The sequence below is a fragment of the Triturus cristatus genome, chromosome 2_1, assembly GCF_964204655.1.
Source record: "Triturus cristatus chromosome 2_1, aTriCri1.1, whole genome shotgun sequence".
Classification (NCBI taxonomy): Eukaryota; Metazoa; Chordata; class Amphibia; order Caudata; family Salamandridae; genus Triturus; species Triturus cristatus.
Genome location: NC_140581.1, coordinates 1,013,530,043 through 1,013,549,289, shown reverse-complemented (window position 1 = coordinate 1,013,549,289; position 19,247 = coordinate 1,013,530,043). Strand labels below are relative to the sequence as shown.

Sequence of the window (19,247 nt, the reverse complement as noted above, 5' to 3'; positions counted from 1 at the left end):
AATAGCACGGAATCCTCTACTGCCGTGTGCTATGGATGGCATTGATGGGACACTTGTACAGAAAATGTGCCTCCGCACGTTTGCTGACTTATTCCCTGACAATGTGTTCAGACCCCCTCCATCTGGAGAGGGAAACTGTGCAGTGCCCTTCGCCGAGAGCTTCCTGTATCATAAGCTCCGGGCGGCATGTAAGGCCCTTAGTGGGGACTTCCCGGCTGCTCCACCGCCTTTGGATGCCCTGGAGAGCGTGGTTGGATCTCCTTCCCCCCGCAAGTTGGTAATGCGGATTTATAAGATTATGCAAGATTCGGCTCCGGTGATCTGCCCTAAATCATTGCAATACTGGAATGCTGAGCTGGCAGTCCCGCTGACGGAGGACCAGTGGAAGTTTTGCTGTGGGTAGCTAACTGAGCTGTCGCCTAATTACAGGCTCAGATTAATTCACTTCAAGTTTCTGCACAGGTTTTATAGAACCCCTATAGGGCTGCACAGGAAGGGGTTGCGTACGGATAGTGAATGCTGGAGATGTGGATTCTCCCCTGCCACGTTTCTGCACATGGCTTGGGACTGCCCAAAAGTAACGGATTTCTGGTCGAAGATATTCACCTCCGTCAATCAAATCATTGGAAGATCTGATTTGCCGACTCCCGAAGTGGGGTTACTGGGGTTTGTCAAAAACACATTGCCGAAAGCGCGTAAATTGCATGCTCTGTTATTATTGTTTGCTAAAAGGCAGGTGGCGCTGTGCTGGGGTGGGAGGAGGGTGCCAACAGTTGAGGGTTGGTTGGATGCGGTTACATACGGTCACACTCAGCTCTCTGTTTTTTGGGAACTCATGCCGCCCACTTCCAGGCCGCGAGATATCTGGGAGCCATTTTTGCAATGGGCGCAAAGCCGGCAGGTTGGGAATGAGTAGATCTGTGGGGGCTCCCGGTTTAGGATACCACTGAGGGATGGTAGGGTGGGAGGTGGGCTCTAATATTTGGCATCTCGAGCGCTGCTGCAGAGGGAGCGCACCTAGGTACAAATGACGGGGAAGGTATGTAGCGAGGGCTGCAATTCTGGCGGAAGATATGAAGATGGAGTGGAAGTGTAGGGAAACTGTGTCATATTGAGCCCTTGAAGGGTAATGTACGGGTGGAGGTTTTACGACGCAATGGGATATGTAGCTAACACCCAGCAAAAGGTGTGATTCACAGTTGCATTCTTTATCCTCTATGTTTGTCCCACGTCCGGACACGATGCTATGAAGGAATATACTGATCGTACTGGTTTGTCTGTTTGTTGTTGGTATATTGTATTGTATGTAATTGAAAATGTCAATAAAAAATTAAAAAATTAAAAAATATAGTTTGGACTTGGGTTTTGTAAATGATCTTTGTCTACCACCAATCCCGTTTAGCAGTACTTTTAATGGCCGTGGTCTGTCTTCAGTTATAGACCACATATTAGTATCAAAGAGATATGCAGACAGAATACATCATTTTAAAATACATCCGGTTGCTGTTAGTGACCATTATCCTATTACTGCCTTTATAGATCTTCCTGCTAAGTTATTAACCAGTAAAAGCCTGGCTATTCAACCTGCGGAAGACATAGTTATCAACAGACTGAATGGTTATACAGTTAAGTGGGTGGGCGTTGACTCGTTACAACTATGCAAGTCACTTTTAAGTAGCTGTAAAGATGACTTCTTGGTTTGTCTCAATGAAAGTGCCAGCAAGTCTGATGTTCTTGGTTCGACTCCAAATGCTCAAAAGCACATGCAGCCTTGCTAACCGCCTTGCATAAGCTCATGAGAGATGCAGGAGCAATAAAAAGGGCAAGAGTAGCATATAAGTGATTTCTTAAAGAACGTAAAATTGCCATAGGATCGGAATTATGGCAAAATCTTAAGCCAGCCTCAGAACTGAAAGACACGAAAGGCTTTTGGAAGGTGGTGAATGCACCATTTCTTGCCTCTATGAAATTACCTAGTATTGAAATCACACTGGGGGAGGCTCAATGGGTGACTCATTTCTCTAATCTCTATTGTAATCTGGTAGAGCCCCAAAATGAAGAGGTCCTGAGAATAAACCCCCCCAAGCTATCAGCCAATTGATATTGACTTCAATGTTAATGAGGTGATTGTAGCTATAGATGCGAGTAAGGGAGGCAAAGCCCTGGGCCTGGATGATATACCTGTGGACAATTAAAATCTTGCCCCACGCTTTGGGGCCCACTATTAACTATGGTCCTAAGGGCTTGCTGTACCCATGGATTTACAGCAACTTGGACGGAGTCCATACATGTCCCCATTTATAAGAAAGGCAACCATAATGACCCAGCCTGCTACAGACCCATATCACTCTTGGATTCTCTTGTAAAGGTGGCAGGGCATGTGGTCTTAAATCGATTGCAGCTTTGGGTAGAGGAAAACGATATAATTTCAGAATTACAGTATGGATTTCGTCAAGGCCTGGGTACTGTCGAACAGAGCCTGAACTTGAATCTCCTGATGGGAAAATATATACAGGCCAAAAGTTTATATTTGGTTTTGTCGATCTGAGCTCAGCTTTTGATTGTATCAATCACCAGAAGCTATGTAGTATATTAGAGACCATGGGGGTGGATTTGCCAATTCTACATTTATAAAGCAGTCTTACTAAGACGCTAGGGCCCAGGTTCGATACGGGAGAAGTGGCGAACTCAGCCACAGTTTCCCTGTTAAGAAGGGGGTGCCGCAGGGGTGTGTGCTAGCCCCCCTTCTGTTTACACTCTATATTAACAGGTTGGGAGCAACTTTGAGAAGTGAATGCCTGGACCTACCAGGTATTGGTAATAGGCCAATTGGAGCATTGCTATATGCGGATCATGCTGTCCTCTTGGCCCGTACCCCCCTTGGCCTACAGAAAGTTGTCTCTAGCTTTTCTGCCTAAATGTTAGATCTGGATTTTAAAGTAAACATTAATAAAACATTCACAATGAAATGTTGTAAGTCCAATATTAAGTGCTGCGATTTCTATATTGATAATAGGAAACTCACCTTCACTAATCACTTTTCTTATTTGGGCATTGTATTCGAAAGAAGGGGCCTATGGGCAAAACTATTGACTCCAGAAAATTGTTATTTTGCAAAGCCATAGGTGCATTGATACATTTTTCTAGAAAGCTAGGGAAGTGTCCAATTGTTGATCTATTAACAATCTATAAAGCCAAATGCATACCTATTGCCATGTATGGAGCTGGCATCTGGGGCTATGCCAACGTTGCGTCTTTACAGTTGGTAGAAAATGGATTCCTAAGATACCTTTTAGTGGTACAGAGTAGCACTGCTATTTTTATCTGTCATGCTGTGTTGGGGCTGCCATACTTGTCCAACTTGATTAACATGCAGCCTATCCTATTATAGCATAAGGTTTGGACAGGCATTTCAACTACCTTAAATCGGGACGTGATTAACGACTGTCTGTCTCTTCATGGGGTAGACCGTATTCCCTGGATCACATATGTTAAGAAATTCGTAAATGATCTAGGACACCCGGAGTATTTTGTTAATCCTGACAGTTTGAACCATGTCACCAGGAATGAATTAAAGTTGTTATGCATTGATCATCTGGAGAATACTAAACTGTCCACAAATATAATGAAGCCTTCAGTTAAAGCAAATCAATGGTTTTGACCCAATTAGGAACGCAGCCCTATCTAATAAACACCTTAGGAATTTATGACGGGTTGCTATTGACCCGTTTACGCCTAGGAAATCTTCACATTAGGGTCACTTTTCCAAATATAAACGACTGGTCTCGTTCCTTATGCTTATGTCCCTGTGATAATACGTCTGTACAGACCACAATTCATGTTATTTTTTTTTGTACGTTTTATACTCTGCTTAGGAAAAGATGGATTTTACCTATTTTAAAAGTGTATGGCTTGGGACAATGCCAACCTGCTTTTTTAAAGTTGCAACTTTTAAATGATGGAACGGTGACTGATCACATAGCTAAATATTTGAAAGGGGTGGTTAGACATAGGAAGTCAAAGGAAGGCCCCTCTTTTTTCTAAATCGCTTATGATTCTTTCTTCTTTTATTTAAATTGTTATGATGTCATTTATGTTTTAAGTGCATTGTGTTTTTATGGTTTAATATGTCGTAAATCGAATAAAGAGTATTCTGTCTGTCTGTCATACCGTATTGGGGCGTTGGCACCAATGTATACACATCATTAAAATCACATTTCATGAATCCGATAAAACTATTAAAACTGTGCTTCACTGAGCATAAGGATGTTCAATAAAGTGCCTCCATGCATACAAATCATTACTGCATTCAACCTCAATCTGTGTTAATATTGATTCATAATCACTAAAGTTCCTCCATCATTACATCTTGTTACTGCACTCCAGTTTGGGCTATGAGACTTTTTGGAGGCCGAATTAAGTGTATTAGCATACCATACTGGGGTATTGGTACCACATATATGCATCTATAACACCAAATTTCATGAATCATATAAAACTGTAAACACTGATTCAATGAACGGATACATAAACAATAAAGTGCATACATGCATACAAATCATTACTGCACTACACACAGTCTATGGGGTTTTAAATCCCGGTTCAACATATTATCTACTTTAAGAATGAACTTAACAAATTGGGTGGTTAGACTCGCTGATTTCTCAGAGAGGCAATATATTATAGCTTGGCTGCATGTTCTCACCCTCTGGTTGATAAAAGCAGGTTTCAGCTAAGCTTGCCGCTCTTGTAGTAAACGGGGGCAGATGCACACAATGTGTAATAAAGGTTCATTTGGGACACCACAAACTCAGCAACTATTCGCTGACTATTTTCCATCCTTTTTTGGGTATCTTCCCAAATTTTTAACCCGAGAAATTGATCCCTTAAAACAGTACTGCTAGGGCCTCTTTATCCAGCAATAAGGATAAAAAATGTGTTAATCGATTTAATATCTACTTCAAAGAGTTTTTTTTATATCCAAATGATCAAAAGGCTGAAAATTAAACGGTATGCAGGCTCTCATTTAGGTACGTTCTCCAAACACTTGCATAGTCATGTTTTAAAAGTTCTTGCCAACACAGATGTGCTAGAGTCCAAGGGTCGGATAAATACAAGAAATATAAATATTTAAAAAATGGCAATTGTCTTACTAGAATTTGGCTGGTCAGGCCAAACTCCAGTTGGACATTAGCATGTCCAGTATTTTTCGGAATCTTGAAAATAGACTTAAAAACTTTAATTTGTAGATTGTCCAAAAGTTTTGAGTCTATGTCATGAAAAATTACCGACCCATAGGCCAAAGAGGGGATCAGCTTTGCCTTCATAGTTTTTACTAGGTGCTCATGGCTGAGACATGAAAGCTTATCTCACAGTGTTCTAAAAACAAACGAGAGAGATGTGGCTTCGGCCTTTACATTAGTAAAATGATTTGTAAAGGCTACTCTATCATCAAATGTAATTCCTAGATACTTATAGGACCTTACAGATTCAATCATTGACCCATTTACTTTCCATTCTCCATACCAGGTTTAAATTGACCTATTGTCATTATTTTAGTTTTCTTTATATTCATTTGTAAACGATTGGCTATAATATAGTTGCTGAATAATTCTATTAGCCGTTGTAAGCCTATTGGTGTATGACTGAGCAATATGGTGTCATCAGCGTACTGTAGTTATTTTATATTGGAACCTGAGAGATTTGGCGAATGAGCATTAACTTTTTGCAAATGGAGCTGTAGGTCGGCCATAAAAAGAGTAAAGAGACATGGGTTTAATACACAGCCCTGTTGTAATCCGCTAAATGTTTCAAAACGGCGAGTTGTATGGCTGCCATCTCCCAATTTTACCTGGGACCCATGTATTTGTGTATGACAGTATAATCATGCCTAATAATTTCTGTGGTACACACCATGCTGCCAGCTATGACCAGAGTAAACTGCAGGGAACAGAGTCAAAAGTGGCTTTTAAATCTACAGAGCAAATATATAACTTTTGGCTTTTTTGTATTGCCCTCTCCACTAGCAATGTGAGGGGCAGTAAATGAGTGATTGTTCATTGTCCTCTTCGAATTCTAGATTGAAAAATTGGTGATATATTTGATGATGTGGCCCACTCTTCCAGATCCTTAAGTGGGCGTGTCACAAAACTTTCGCCTCCACATCGGTTAGAGCGATTACCCGATAATTGGCTGGGTTATCTGCTGGGCTACTCATGAAAATAGGTTGTATAATACTCTTTTGCCAGGATTCCGTAATCAATTTAGTTGTTACAACATCTTTAAATAACGGAGTTAAGATTCTTGCCCACAGATCTGTGTTAGCTTTAAAAGCGGCGTTGGGAATGCCGCTGAGGCCGGGTGAGACATTTGATCTGATTCTACCTATTGCTGTTTTTACCATTTCCTCATTTATACACTCAGTTAATAGATTTTCATCATGAGGGTTTTCGTTCTCCTTGCTCCCACAGCTTATATTGGTTATGGTGGCTGGACTAATCCATTGGACGTTGGCTCCTATATGAGTTTCAGGCAGAGGGCCATATAGCTTGGAGATAAAGGTGTTCCATCCAGATTCGGAAATGTTAGCACTGTTCACCCTCTTGCTACCATATTCCAAATCCTTGATTGTTCCCCAAAAGGCTTTTGTATTGTAGGTTTTTCAGGCGTAATGCAGCTTTGTCCCTATTTTCTCGTGATGGGCCCTTTTTGCCTTCCAAACCTCCTGTTTATACGTACTTCTCAAACATTTCAGTGAGCGCATTTTGGAAAGATTGAAAGCACCATTTGGTTGCTTATATATTTCCCTTGTTGCTTTGTTGAGAGTCTTCTTTTGAACATTTAACTTGCGCGAATACCACCTATTATAAGTTGGCCTGATAAGGTGACCCCTGGCTGTTGTTTTGACTGAAACATGTTCTATTAATGAAGTACATAGACAGGGCCACATTTCCACCATAGATTTTTCTAATCGTAATTCGCAGAGTGCTGATTTTATTTGATTCTTTGTAAAGGCCAAGTTCTCAGGCTGTTTAGATGACTGCCATATCAACATTTTTAAATTAATGGTGGTTGGTATTTGTTGGAAAGTTCTTGACTTTGGCTGATATTGAGCTGCTAGAGCCACCGTTATAATTTGGGAACTGTAATCACTTTCCACTCAGGGAGCAACGTGGTACCCACCAATTCCAGATGCTAATGTCCTTAATGACTTAAAACTAGCAAAAGCTCAGGAAACAAGGATCGGTCTCATCGGAACACAGCCACAGTGACCAGTCATTATACCGAGTAATTATCCATATGTACTCCGATAGGTGGCAGCTGTGAGGGAAAAGTAATAACAATGGTGTTTTAAAAGGCCACTATTTGCCCCCGATATTCCACTATGTCCCATAAACCCAGTAAAGACACGACAAAATAAATGACAAGGATTAGATGGAATAGATGGAGGCCATGAAACCATAGGGGACATACATCCAAATAATAAATGTGTCACTTTCACTGAGGTGCAGGAGATATTAGGGGTGGTCCTAAGTCAATTTTATCTATACGCAAAATTGGCACACACAACAAGAGAGGTCTGGATAGCATTTCTAACACAACGACAATAATACGATGTCTGATGGGCAGCAGAAGACTAAATATGAATATATATATGATACTGATTCAGGATAGGAAGCAAGAGATTAAGCTGGCATGCAAGACATTGTCACGAGACTGCCCTGAACCACTGACAGACACAGATTGGAATAAAGCAATTATTAGGTGAAAACAATCCCAGACAACTCACGGTTCAGACAGATTGTGGGTCATATTTATATAAAAATGTCGGAGCTCAGAGCTGCACCAAAATCAGCTGCAACTCACTCTGACATTTTTAAAACGCAGGGTTGCACTGTATTTACATGAATACGGTGCACACTTGTGCTTCCCCTCGTGCTGGGCAAAAAAAAGCTGCCTAGTTCCAGCGCAGGCACCCTGGCACCATGTTGCAAGGGTGCCTGCGCTGCAGGGGGGATTTTTTATGTGCAGGGAGGGACACCATCCTTCACACAAACAATCATTTATGACAATTTGCTCTTTCTATGTATGCAGCACACATGGAATGAGCAAAAAACTAGGAGAAATAAATAATTTCTCCTCGTATCGCCATTCTAACACCTAATACTCCATGCTGTTAGAATGGCGCTGCCTCAGCCTTGTAAATCTGGGGCAGCATCAAAAAGCAATGGGTGTTGCGGTAGAACGTCCACAGAAACACCCATTGCACACCCCTTTGCCGCAGAGGACTGCAGTGCAAAGATGCATATTTAAAAGGTGGTGTTAAGCCATTTGGCTTAGCACCACCTTGGAAATATGGGAAAAGGTGCTACCACCGGAGCCTAAAAAAAGCGACACTCCGGCGGCATTTGGGGCTTGTGAATATGCCCCTCAGTTTCACTACCTCTGCAAATCAAATATACTCTGTAAGGTCACCAGCATGTGAATGATGTAGAACTCTAAATGCCGACTTCCTACACATGGTGTGCGCTTACCTGCAGATTTCAGAATTCTGGGACAAGGTGATTGAGGGATAAGTAAAGCAACGTGAACAATACCTTAAAAGAAAATGAAACCGTGCCTACTCGAGATACTACTTGTGAAAAAGGTAATAAAAAGGAGAAAAAAAAACATTTGTGGTTTCGGGCACACTCTTGGCGAAGAGATGGAGATTCATTAGGTGAGCACTGGGAGACCAAAATATGATATATAGAAAAAAGATTTCAACGAATAGGTGCTAGCAGATGAGCAACATATGAAGCTTATGAGAAAAGATGAGAAAGTAACTGAAGACTTAGGGCCCGATTATGAGTTCTGAACCTGTGGTGGAGGTGCGGTGGTGGTCGTGGACTGCCACACCAGTGGTCTGACTTTTGTATTATGACTATGGCAGTCAGACCGTTTTGGGCCTCCGGGCCAAGAGGTGCCTGCAGGGGGGCAATGTTGGGCCCCTTTGTGTGCAGTCACCCCGTTCCTGCACAACATAGACTTTAGAGTCCATGCTGTGCAGGAACAGGCTTTGCTGTTCCCTTTGCAGTGCCTTTTTAATAGACCATGAGATAACTCGTAATCTGGCAGGCTGCCCGGTGGTCGAATTTGGCAGTCCTGGAGCGGCGCTCCAGGACCGCAAAACTCGTAATCAAGCCCTTAGATGGATGGGCGAAAATGCTAACACAATTAAAACGAGATCCTGGACCAACTTGAATGCTAAAGGCACAATTGATACAATAATACGAGACTAGATTGCAAACACCGAATTGGGATTAAAGAAAGAGTTTAGCTATCAGGGAAGAAAAGATATGGTGATAAAAAGAAGCAAAATTGCCTAAGCCGGTGTAGCAAGTCCCATATAAACTGCCATCAGCTGTGATACAAAGAAACTGAGTAATGACATATGCGATTTCAATAACTGTGGACAATGAGTACTCTTACCTGTATACCTGAAAGTATGTAACATGGTGTTAAAAGCTCATACAAATAAACCTAAAAAAGGCATCAGAGCTACATTTGGGAGTGTATAACTTGAGGATCACCATAGACATTTGTAGGACAGGCTAACGAGGCCCATACCTGAAAGTCGAACCAGAAATGATGAGAACGTATAAAAGGATAAATATTAGCAATTATGTTATATGAGTTGTTTGAGAAAATGGCAACCAGCATGTGACCTTATATGTGGATAGTAGATGTCACCAATTCCTGAAACGTTATTTTTCTTATGATGAACGAATATGAAGCTAAACTATTATCAGCTGTGCCTAAGGAGTATATCAATAAAAGGTTAAAGTACAGAGATATTCTTCCCCCGGAGAAAGGTAGCAAAGCAGCCATGGGGAACTTAATAAAACACCTTAAAATGTGCACCTGCACTTATTGATGAGCAATTCCTAACATTTACAAGAAGCTAAAATGGTTAATATTTGTTCCTCCTTTGTCTCTGTCTCGATTTGTGTACGTCTGGCTTCCTCTCTCTGTTACTCCCCTATATATGTATGTTCCTCTCCTTCAGTCTCTCTGTGTTTCTCTCCCTCTGTCATTCTTTATTTGTCTCTGTTACCTCCGCTCCTTTTCTCTGTTCCACTCTTTTTCATCCTTCTCTGACACTCTGTCATTCTCGCACACTCTTTCTTTTCCTGTACTCTCTTTCTTTGTTTCCCCCCTTCCTCAGTGCTGCCTTCCTGAGGCCGGGGTTTTTATGTGCAGCCTTTTTAAGCTTCAACAAAGAGCCTCAAAATGGCAGAATAGGTAAGGGCATTTTTTTAAAGCGTAAATAATTACGAATCCTTGACATTCTGGCATACTATGGCTTATGTAAAGCATAGTTCTGATCTGGTCAGGTCCTGAATCGTTTAATGGTGTTTTGACTGGTGAGATTAAGGGCCTTTTTCACAAAGGTAAAATTACACTTTTGTGTACGTTTATGATTTTTTGCTGTTCACTAAGGGATTTACAAGCAGTATCTTTACGAGTACGGGGTCAGTTGTACTACTCCACCTATAGAGTGCTTTCTTTGGCCCAGGGTCATGCTAGAAGTTAATGAGGATGAACAGGAAACAGTCACTAATAATAATGAATATTTGCAGTGAAGAGTGTCTCATGTAATAAGAGCCCACCTATGCTCAGAGGTGTAAGATGTTCTCTGTACATATGCTGGTCATTAGTATTTCTTCTCAGAATGTAGTTACAGGTTTCTTCTGCTCCGTATGCTCTAACCCTGTGGTCTGCTGTTATTTTGGCCTAGACCGAGTTGCCATAGTCACATATTTTGAGCGTGATCCTACTTTGAAATTGTACTCTTACTTTTTCTGGATCACGAAACTACTAAATTCTATACAGATTGGGTTGTTCTAAAGCAAAGGAGGAAGCTGATGCAGTCACAAAATGTGGGAAAAGGTAAGATCTAAATGTAGCAACATAAAAGCAGTGAGAAATGTGTAAATAAATAATAAATGCATACATAGAAAAATAAGAAGCTTAAGTGTAGGGGTCCAAAGTTTTTTCTTGGGGGCGTAATAGTGAATGCTAGCTTTGCTGAATATCTAGGCTGCCTATGCTTGATTAAGCCTTTATGGATAACTTTAATGTCTTCCTTCTTTCTCCGTTTCCCCCTTTTCATCCCTTCTCTTTCTTTCTCGCAGCCAAAATCTGATAATTTGTTTCACTATTCTTGCTCTCTGTAAAAATCTTATAATTTAACATAAGTTCTGTTACTTAAAGATGAGTGCCGGTGCACCCCGCCTGCAACCATCAGCACAAATTAAACACTGCCTAAAAGTCGGAATATTTCTTAGGATTCCTCTGTTAACATGCTGTAGTCAAATAATTACGCACTTTGAGTGTTGCTGTACATCTGCTTTGATGTCCATATTGTTATTTGAGTATTTTTGCGTTTTTTGTTTCAGAACGCGCACCACGCCGTTATCGACAAGACGTTTGAGGAACGATACCGCACAAAGCCTCACACAAAACCGAGATCATTTCAAGGCTTCCAAAAGAGGAGCAAGCTCATGTGCAACGATCCAAAATGCCTCCACGACTGGGGGATCACTGTAAACTATCGCACTCTTCGGGACATCCCACTCATAAAGATTGAGAGTTTTGTGGTTGAGGATATTGAGACAGGTGAACAGAATTTTTTCCCCAAATGGGTTCTTGTTAATTTTGCGATGAAGGAATTTAACATGAATGAAATGGTCAAGAAAGCACCGACTGACCTGCAGTGATCAATTTGTTATTGATCACCGGGGAACCAATCGCAGTTGAAAGGCACACTATGAAGTTTGTCCTCATAGAATAGTAAGCAAAAGTTGAGCTTCTTCATCCATCTCAGCAGCCATTAAAGTTTTGTATTTTAGTACATTATTTTCTGCCTGCAAAGCTTTCGCATGAAAACCCAGACCATTGTTGAAATGAAGGTACTTTTTGGTCGCAAATACTTCTCTCTCCTCCTTGTTCTCCCATAATTTTCCTTGTTTTTGCTTTAAATGTTTATACAAAAGACATACCATTTTAATATTTTTTTTGTTAGGTTCTTCATGAACGATATTTCTCTAAAATTTTTAATTCCACAGCCCTTTCAGAAAAAGCATCCAAGTTTGCGATCCTTTGTGTTCAGGCTTTTTAAATAAAGCTGCCCGCCTCAGCTTTGTACCTTACTTATTTTCTCGTACGAGTTGGTGGGATTTTTTTATTCAGTCCAGAGTTTTATCCTGTTACATTATTCTCTTGTGTTTAATGATATTTTTAGCAAAAAGTCTCTATGAAATTATATTTTTTCTCTGGTCTTTTTTTTTTACAGTTTGTTGGGTGCACTATGTTTTGCTTGGTGCGTGGTTTTAAAAAGCACAGCGTGTATATAGATGTTTCGACCATTACAGATCAAGATGGCAGATGGGTGGGCTTAAGTCCCTCAAGTGTTCCTTTGGCATAGGGTTTTTTTGTTACTGTATATGTTGTCCACAATAAGTTGCCAGATCTATTGTTCGGTGTAGGATTCAGCTCCATTTCTTGAAGCAAAGGCTTATTATAACTTTGTGTACTGCAGGAGATCATTTCCAAAGATCTGATTTTTGGAGAAGTTGCGAAATAATAATGACAGCATGTTTTATATAGCTCTTCCCCACACAGGTTTGTAGTCTGTAAACACTGCATATTGCGGTACTGCTATTACCAAAATTGATTGTGCTGGATTGAACTATTTTTGAAGGCTGGAAGACTGAGTTAAATTTGTGGTAATCAAGATTGTGATTGACAGCTGACAGCCGACGTCAGCAGTGGTCTTCCTTCCCTCCCGCTCCCTTTCTCTTAGAGCCCAGAGGCATTCGCAAAGAGTTCAGAAGTATTTGTTGCCATAACACTTCAGTCAATGTTTACTGTTTCTTGCTTCAGTTGTATGTAGCTTGTTGTCATCATTAGCTACAATATCCTTTATAAGAGGACCTTCTAGGAGGCACTAGTGATGGAGATTAGGTGGGTGCCCCTGCAGAAGATAAGGCATCCCACTGCATCAGATATTATCCAGGAGAGACCCATCCATGTATAGAATAAAACAACTGCAATGTGCCGTATGTCAGAAGTATTTGAAAAATGTACTGTACTAAGAGATTATGTTGGTGCTGTTGATTCACGGAACAGTTAAACTCACTCAGAACTATGAAATGCATCTAGAAACACTTTCACATGGAATCATAGGCACACATGCCTGTATTTTTAAAAGTATTGTTTTTGCATTAAGAAGGTTTTACATAAAAAATAACCATCAAAATTAAAGTAAGGGAATGTAATATTTCTGTGGGCAGGTACCACAATAAAGCACAGTAGATCACAGAACAATAACAAGACATAGCTGTCTCTTATATACTGTACCTCAGGAGCACAAAGACCAATCTCAAATAAAACAAAGCAAAAGCATCCTAAAAACCACAAAGGAAATATAAAGATGGATTGACTTGTCACAAACTGATCACTTTTCCAAATCCACAGCTTCCTCGTAGTACTTCAGGAGAAGCTGAAGTGGGCTATACATGAACCACTGGAAGGGAGAGATTCCTGCTCTAAAATAAATTCTTAGAATTGGCCATGACTCTCATTGTATGGCCCCTATATGTCGCTTGTGCAGAAAGGGAAGCAATGGGGATTTTAATTAGGCTAGCATAATTTGGGTAATTTCACGTTATTCATGTGACGTAAAATTCCAGAAATAACACCATTATGCCACGTCATGCAATTAAGTGCCATTCGCAGCAAAGTTTTACTGCAGATGTGGAGAAATAACATGAACAGCTTAACAGCGACCAGCTGTTGAGGTCACCACTTGTGTGTTTTGCATTATTTTCCACTGTAAAATACATCCTTGTGTCAAAAATCGATGCTAGGACGCATTTCTCACTAAAGTATAACACTAAATGGCAAATTTGCATTTTGTGTAATGTCGCGTAGTTTCATGAAATCAATTACACAAATTTCACACGCACCCAATTTTAATACGTGTTCCTGTTCCTACATCCAACCATTCTTTACAAAATCCCCACTCTCACACACAACGGATATATACAAATACCTGCTTTCGTGCCCTACTCTGCCACCAACCTTAGGGCATCCCACTTTCCGCCCCAATAATTAAATTTAAAATTAAATATATGGTCTCCTGCAACCATACCTCGAAAATCCCACCTACCTTATGCTTTCTCTGCACCCCCTCCTTCAGAATTAAATAACCCGTGTCCTGACAACCCCCTCACCGCTCTCTTCTTTACACTACCTGCAGAAAGTAGTATAGAAGTCTGTGCTTCCTTCCTGTCTTTGTACACCCGAGGGAGGAAACGCCAGATGACCCCACTGCTTACCTCAGGGAGGTGGAGCGTGATGGATCAGCATTTGTCATTTCATCGCTCCTCCCTGGTGTATGCACACGCTGGGAAGGTGGGAAAAGACATGAGAGATTGCGATTGCACTGCTTCCATGAACTGTAACATGATTGTGGTGAACAAACAGTGATGTTGTGGTGGTGAAGTTTTGGGAACAGATTTATGCGTCCGTGGTAACAGGTTTTACCCTTTTAACCATAAAATAAGACATAGCATTTGCAGTTTTCCAGAACTCTCTGCCAACATATTGATGGTTCTGACAACAGATTGATGAAGTTACAAAAGTCCTAATAAACTGAGCCTGAATGTAAACTATATCTTGGTATAGTAATAGCAGAATACAGATGTCACCAATGTTTTGAAAATTTGATAACTGATAAAACAAGCATTGGCAAAGTCAGTTGGTGTGAATTTACCGTGCCAATGCATGTGAGCAGAGGCATTCACAAGTGCCGCTTACATTCTTTATAACATTAAAGCCTGCCCTGTGGCTTTGCCATTACTAAGTGGAAGAGTAATAAAGATTGCTTTCTCTACAGAATGCATATATGAGATGAATGTAACAAACAGTGTAATGATTGAGTGTACTTTTCAAATGTAAAATAGTCCCCTATGCTTTCTAATGGAAGAACAGCTGGGTATTAACCAATGAGCAGATAGCATATGGTGAGAGGACGCTACTGGAGAATTTGTAACAATACCTCTTGCAGACCGCTGGGCTGACAAACCAGACCTAAAAATATGATTACATTTTGAAAAACAAAATGCATAAATGAACATTATCTGATGAAAGTCTGCTGCATTTCCAATGAAGGGATGTGTAACTTGCCACATCTAATGTAGTCCTGTTGTATGTCAAAAACTGTTTGTGAGTAACATCGACCTGGAATGTCACTAAGAGATTAAGCCCCAGTCAAAACTCTCATTCACAGTAGATAAAATAAGAATATTGACAGTCCCCTATCTGATAGTGGACGTACATTAGGAATACTTTTAAAACAATGATACTTGAATAAGATATACAAAATTAAAGAGTTAAAATTGTCAAAATATATGATTGGATTGTGTTAAAAAAGATGACTGTACACAAGGATATTAGGAGACGTGCATCATAGGAATGAAGCCATCAATACATTAATTAAAATTCTACTTCCCCTCACCCTCTGCTTCATTTTGATCAATTTCTTATTGATTGTCTATAAATTGTATAACTTTATTATTAAGGAAACATTATAGTAATTAGTAAATATTGAAAGATAAGCATGTAGTTGCATATGGAAGTTGCAGAAATAGATTTCATATGTATTGTAAATTGTCTTACAAATTGAAATCCCGCCTTGAAAATAATAAAAATATTTATCAAAAACATGTGCACAATTGTCTTTTATGTGAATACTATTAGTGCTGTTTTAAAATTGCCCATAAGGAAAAGTTGAACTGTCATAAGGCTTAACACAGTGAGGCACAAAGGAATAAGAGACTCGAAAGGACCAAGGCAACCAATAAGTGGTACAGATAGATATTTAAGGGTAAACATAAAAGAAGAACTGAGACACAGACCCTAAAGTGTGAAGTCGAAATTGACTGATAGGAACATATGACAGAAAAACCTATCTGTTTATTCTTCTTCCAGAAGACCACCATAAAATGGCAGATTCCCTGCCATGCCAAAGTCTTTTTTAGGACATGTCAACTGTCGCTGATTTTCCCCGGATGTGATGGAGGACACAAATAGGGGAAAATGTAGATTGGCCTCCACGTGCTGAGAAAAAACACTCCTGCCATTTGATTTTTTGTTTAGAGAAAAACAAATTCCTGTTTCGGGAGTTTGATTTCTCTAAATAAAAAAAGTTTCCTGAGCAGGTACTTTAAACATGGCGCCCGCTCGGCAAAACGTTAGTGCATGAAGGGAGCTGCAGAAGTGGCAGCTCCGTTCCTAACCCAGATATCCCTCCAAGGCAGGCATGAAACTCTAAATAGGGACGACGATCCATTGCTAGGCAGGTGGAGGCCATGGTCTCTGCCATCCCCAGGTGTCCTGGTGATCCATCCTCCAGGGTTTAAATGACCACCCAAGTCATATAGGAGTTCATGTGACTTACAAGAGAGCAATAAGGATGTATGATGTTACAACGCATGCTTTTACAACGCATGCTGTTACAACAACATTTTTACAACGCAAATGCAGTGACAACGCAAGTCTCTTTACAACGCAAGTCTTTACATCGACTTGCACTAGATGGCGTGCTAACATTAAAAAAGTGTAATTTACTATTCTAACTCCAGTCCACGTAACAGTAGGGAAGGTGTTTGGATAGTAAACTACACTATTTTTAATGTTAGCACGCCATCTAGTGCAAGTCGATGTAAAGACTTGCGTTGTAATGGCATGCGTTATCAACGCATTTGCGTTGTAACAGTTTCGTTGTAATGGTAGTGCGTTGTAAAAGTTGCGTTGTAAAGGTTGTTCCCCGAGCAATAATAGTGGAAAAGCAATAGCAAAGATATGGGTCAAGAAAAGTCTCCAAAAACAACACCAGCAGGAACAAGGCAACAATGTATACTACCGTAGGTAAAGTCATATTTTGCCACACCACATCTGGCATAAGGACACCGCTTAATCTTATACGGGCATTCATGTGCCTCCTACTGGAGGCAACCTCTGCAGCCGCCTAGTCTTTACTTGCCATAGAGCCAATCCTGAGTACCTGATGGAAATTGGCCTTACAGTACTTGCCATCCATCCAATAAATTTTCATATTTTCCTAGTCATAAAAAACTGATAAGGTAGTGAGTAAATGAGTCTGTTTCTGCAACTCACACTTTACACACCTAATCGCCTTTATGTGTTTGGGTGAATTTACAGTGTGAATTTCTGGAGCATGAAAGGTGCCTGTGTTGGAGCACTCAAACTAAAGTTCTGCACAGAAGTGAAAGGTTCCACACAATGACTACTAGTGCTAGAGTGCATTCAGGACAATCAGTTGAGTGAGAATATTCACTCAAGTCAACTGCTTCTTCTTGAAACTATCAAAAAGAGTGTCAATAGTGCTAGTTGTTATGTGGCGTGCGCTTCTGCCAGTTGGCAGCTGGTCAAAGACCACAGACTTGCGTCATCCACACAACCAGACTATCCAGAAAACCATGGTTAATTTTTATGACTAAGACCTTGATTCAATGCAAGCATACGATCCATACCTGAAAGAGTATTTTGCTTTGCCGATCCACTAACCTTTCTGTAGCAGATACGTTTTTATTTTTATATAGTCTATTGTTCTCGCAGTGCGTGCACCTTTTAATTACAATCTTCTGAAATATGAAATAAAATGTATTAGCTTACTAAACTTAATTTCATGCCATTGTAGTGAAGTGTGAATTTGAGAATGTGAATAAGTGTCTATATATGATGGCTGCATGCCATCGGGGACAGACAGTTCAGTCGGCGATACAAGCACATGTACCACTAACAGAATTGCAGACTTTGTCGAAGACAGGTGTCAGTGACAAAACTTCACAAGTCTTGAACCCACTACCTAGAAAATTGCCTTATGATATTCTCCTTCCAGCTCTACCCTCAGATCAGATTGTAGATTTGTCCAATACTAACCTTTGTTGAATATTAAGGGGGTAACCCATAAATACTACCCAACCTGGGTCAGTAATACAGTACATAAAGATGAGGTCACGGTAGCAAAGAACTTCTTTTTGGGACAATATATAGTAGCAAACACCAATAGTTTGTTGTGGCATGAGTCCAATTTATTTACTTTAAGTGAAGCATCTAATGCAATTGTATTCAAAGCATTAGCAAATAATGGCAATGCCGTTGCTCATTATGGTTACAGTGCAATATATTCAAAGCATTAGCAGATAATGGCAACACCGTTGCTCGTTATGGTTACAGTGCAATATATTACAGTGCTCTTGGTGAAGATGGGGAAGAAGGAAGGGAATGGGTGTTAAGTGGTAATGTGTGTGTGGAGGACAGGGAAAAGGTATTTGTGACATATATACATCAATGTTGCATGATATGAACTTTTCCGGCCTGTGGTAGGTCAAGCGTTCCTAAAAATACACATAATTCTAATGGACAGGCACTTTTTTAAACATTGCCGCCAGAGTTTGTGTTGTATGATGTCTGTGTGTTGTCGACATTTCGACCCCTAGGTGCAGGATTGAATGGTATCCTTACGGTGGGATCTTCATCAGGACTGGACTGAGAAGAGCACATAAGAATAATCGGAGAGATGGTATAAGGAAATGAAGATATACTCATGTGTGCTACTATTATGTCTGGTGATCAGTACCTACTTAAATACAGCGACGGGGAACCTCCGCCGTGTAAGTGGAAGGTGTTGGCTTGAAGAAGCTCCTAAAGGAAGAAGGAAACAGTCACATATCTGCTGGTTTAGTCAGCTACTCTCACTGTATGAGAACTATGGTCAGGTACTTACTCATCCATGAATGGGTGGAAGCATGCAGCAGTATCTCAACAGCTTGCGATACAGTGGTAACCAATCCCGTGGAATCTACAAAAGAAAAATCAATGCGGTTCTGAATAAAATAGACTGGTCGTCTGATGACAAGTTTCATGGCAACTAACTCCCCTACGAAGGAACGGCTTCTTGTATGATGTCTGTGTTGTGGCCCCCGGGCAAGACACCTAGTCTGCCACTGTCTAAAAAGTGCCAACCCCCGCTGTATGCCTTAGCGGGTGATGTTTCAAGGTAAAACCGGATGCCTGGGTGCTGCAGTCATTGTAAGTACGGCACTGGTAGGATTAGCTTACCTGTTTCTCGACAAAAAATGCTCCGAATGAAGACCGGCTGCCGAAAGACTGGG

At 40.6% G+C, this 19,247-nt stretch overlaps 1 protein-coding gene across 6 annotated transcripts in view; it reads left to right on the top strand.

The window, feature by feature from the left end:
- Nucleotides 1-19,247, top strand: part of RIGI (RNA sensor RIG-I) — a 506,425-nt gene that overhangs the window by 454,592 nt on the left and 32,586 nt on the right. For 2 of the 6 annotated variants that reach the window (XR_014970743.1, XR_014970727.1), the window contains 2 exons: nt 11,442-12,792; nt 12,938-15,771. Coding sequence is in view for 4 of the 6 variants with exons in the window: in XM_085634939.1 (XP_085491065.1) it covers nt 11,442-11,762 (321 nt within the window). In the remaining 2 variants the exon portion in view is untranslated. Of the gene's footprint in view, nt 1-11,441; nt 15,772-19,247 lie in introns of those variants that run through there. The other 4 variants (XM_085634941.1, XM_085634940.1, XM_085634939.1 and 1 more) reach the window with 2 other exon arrangements.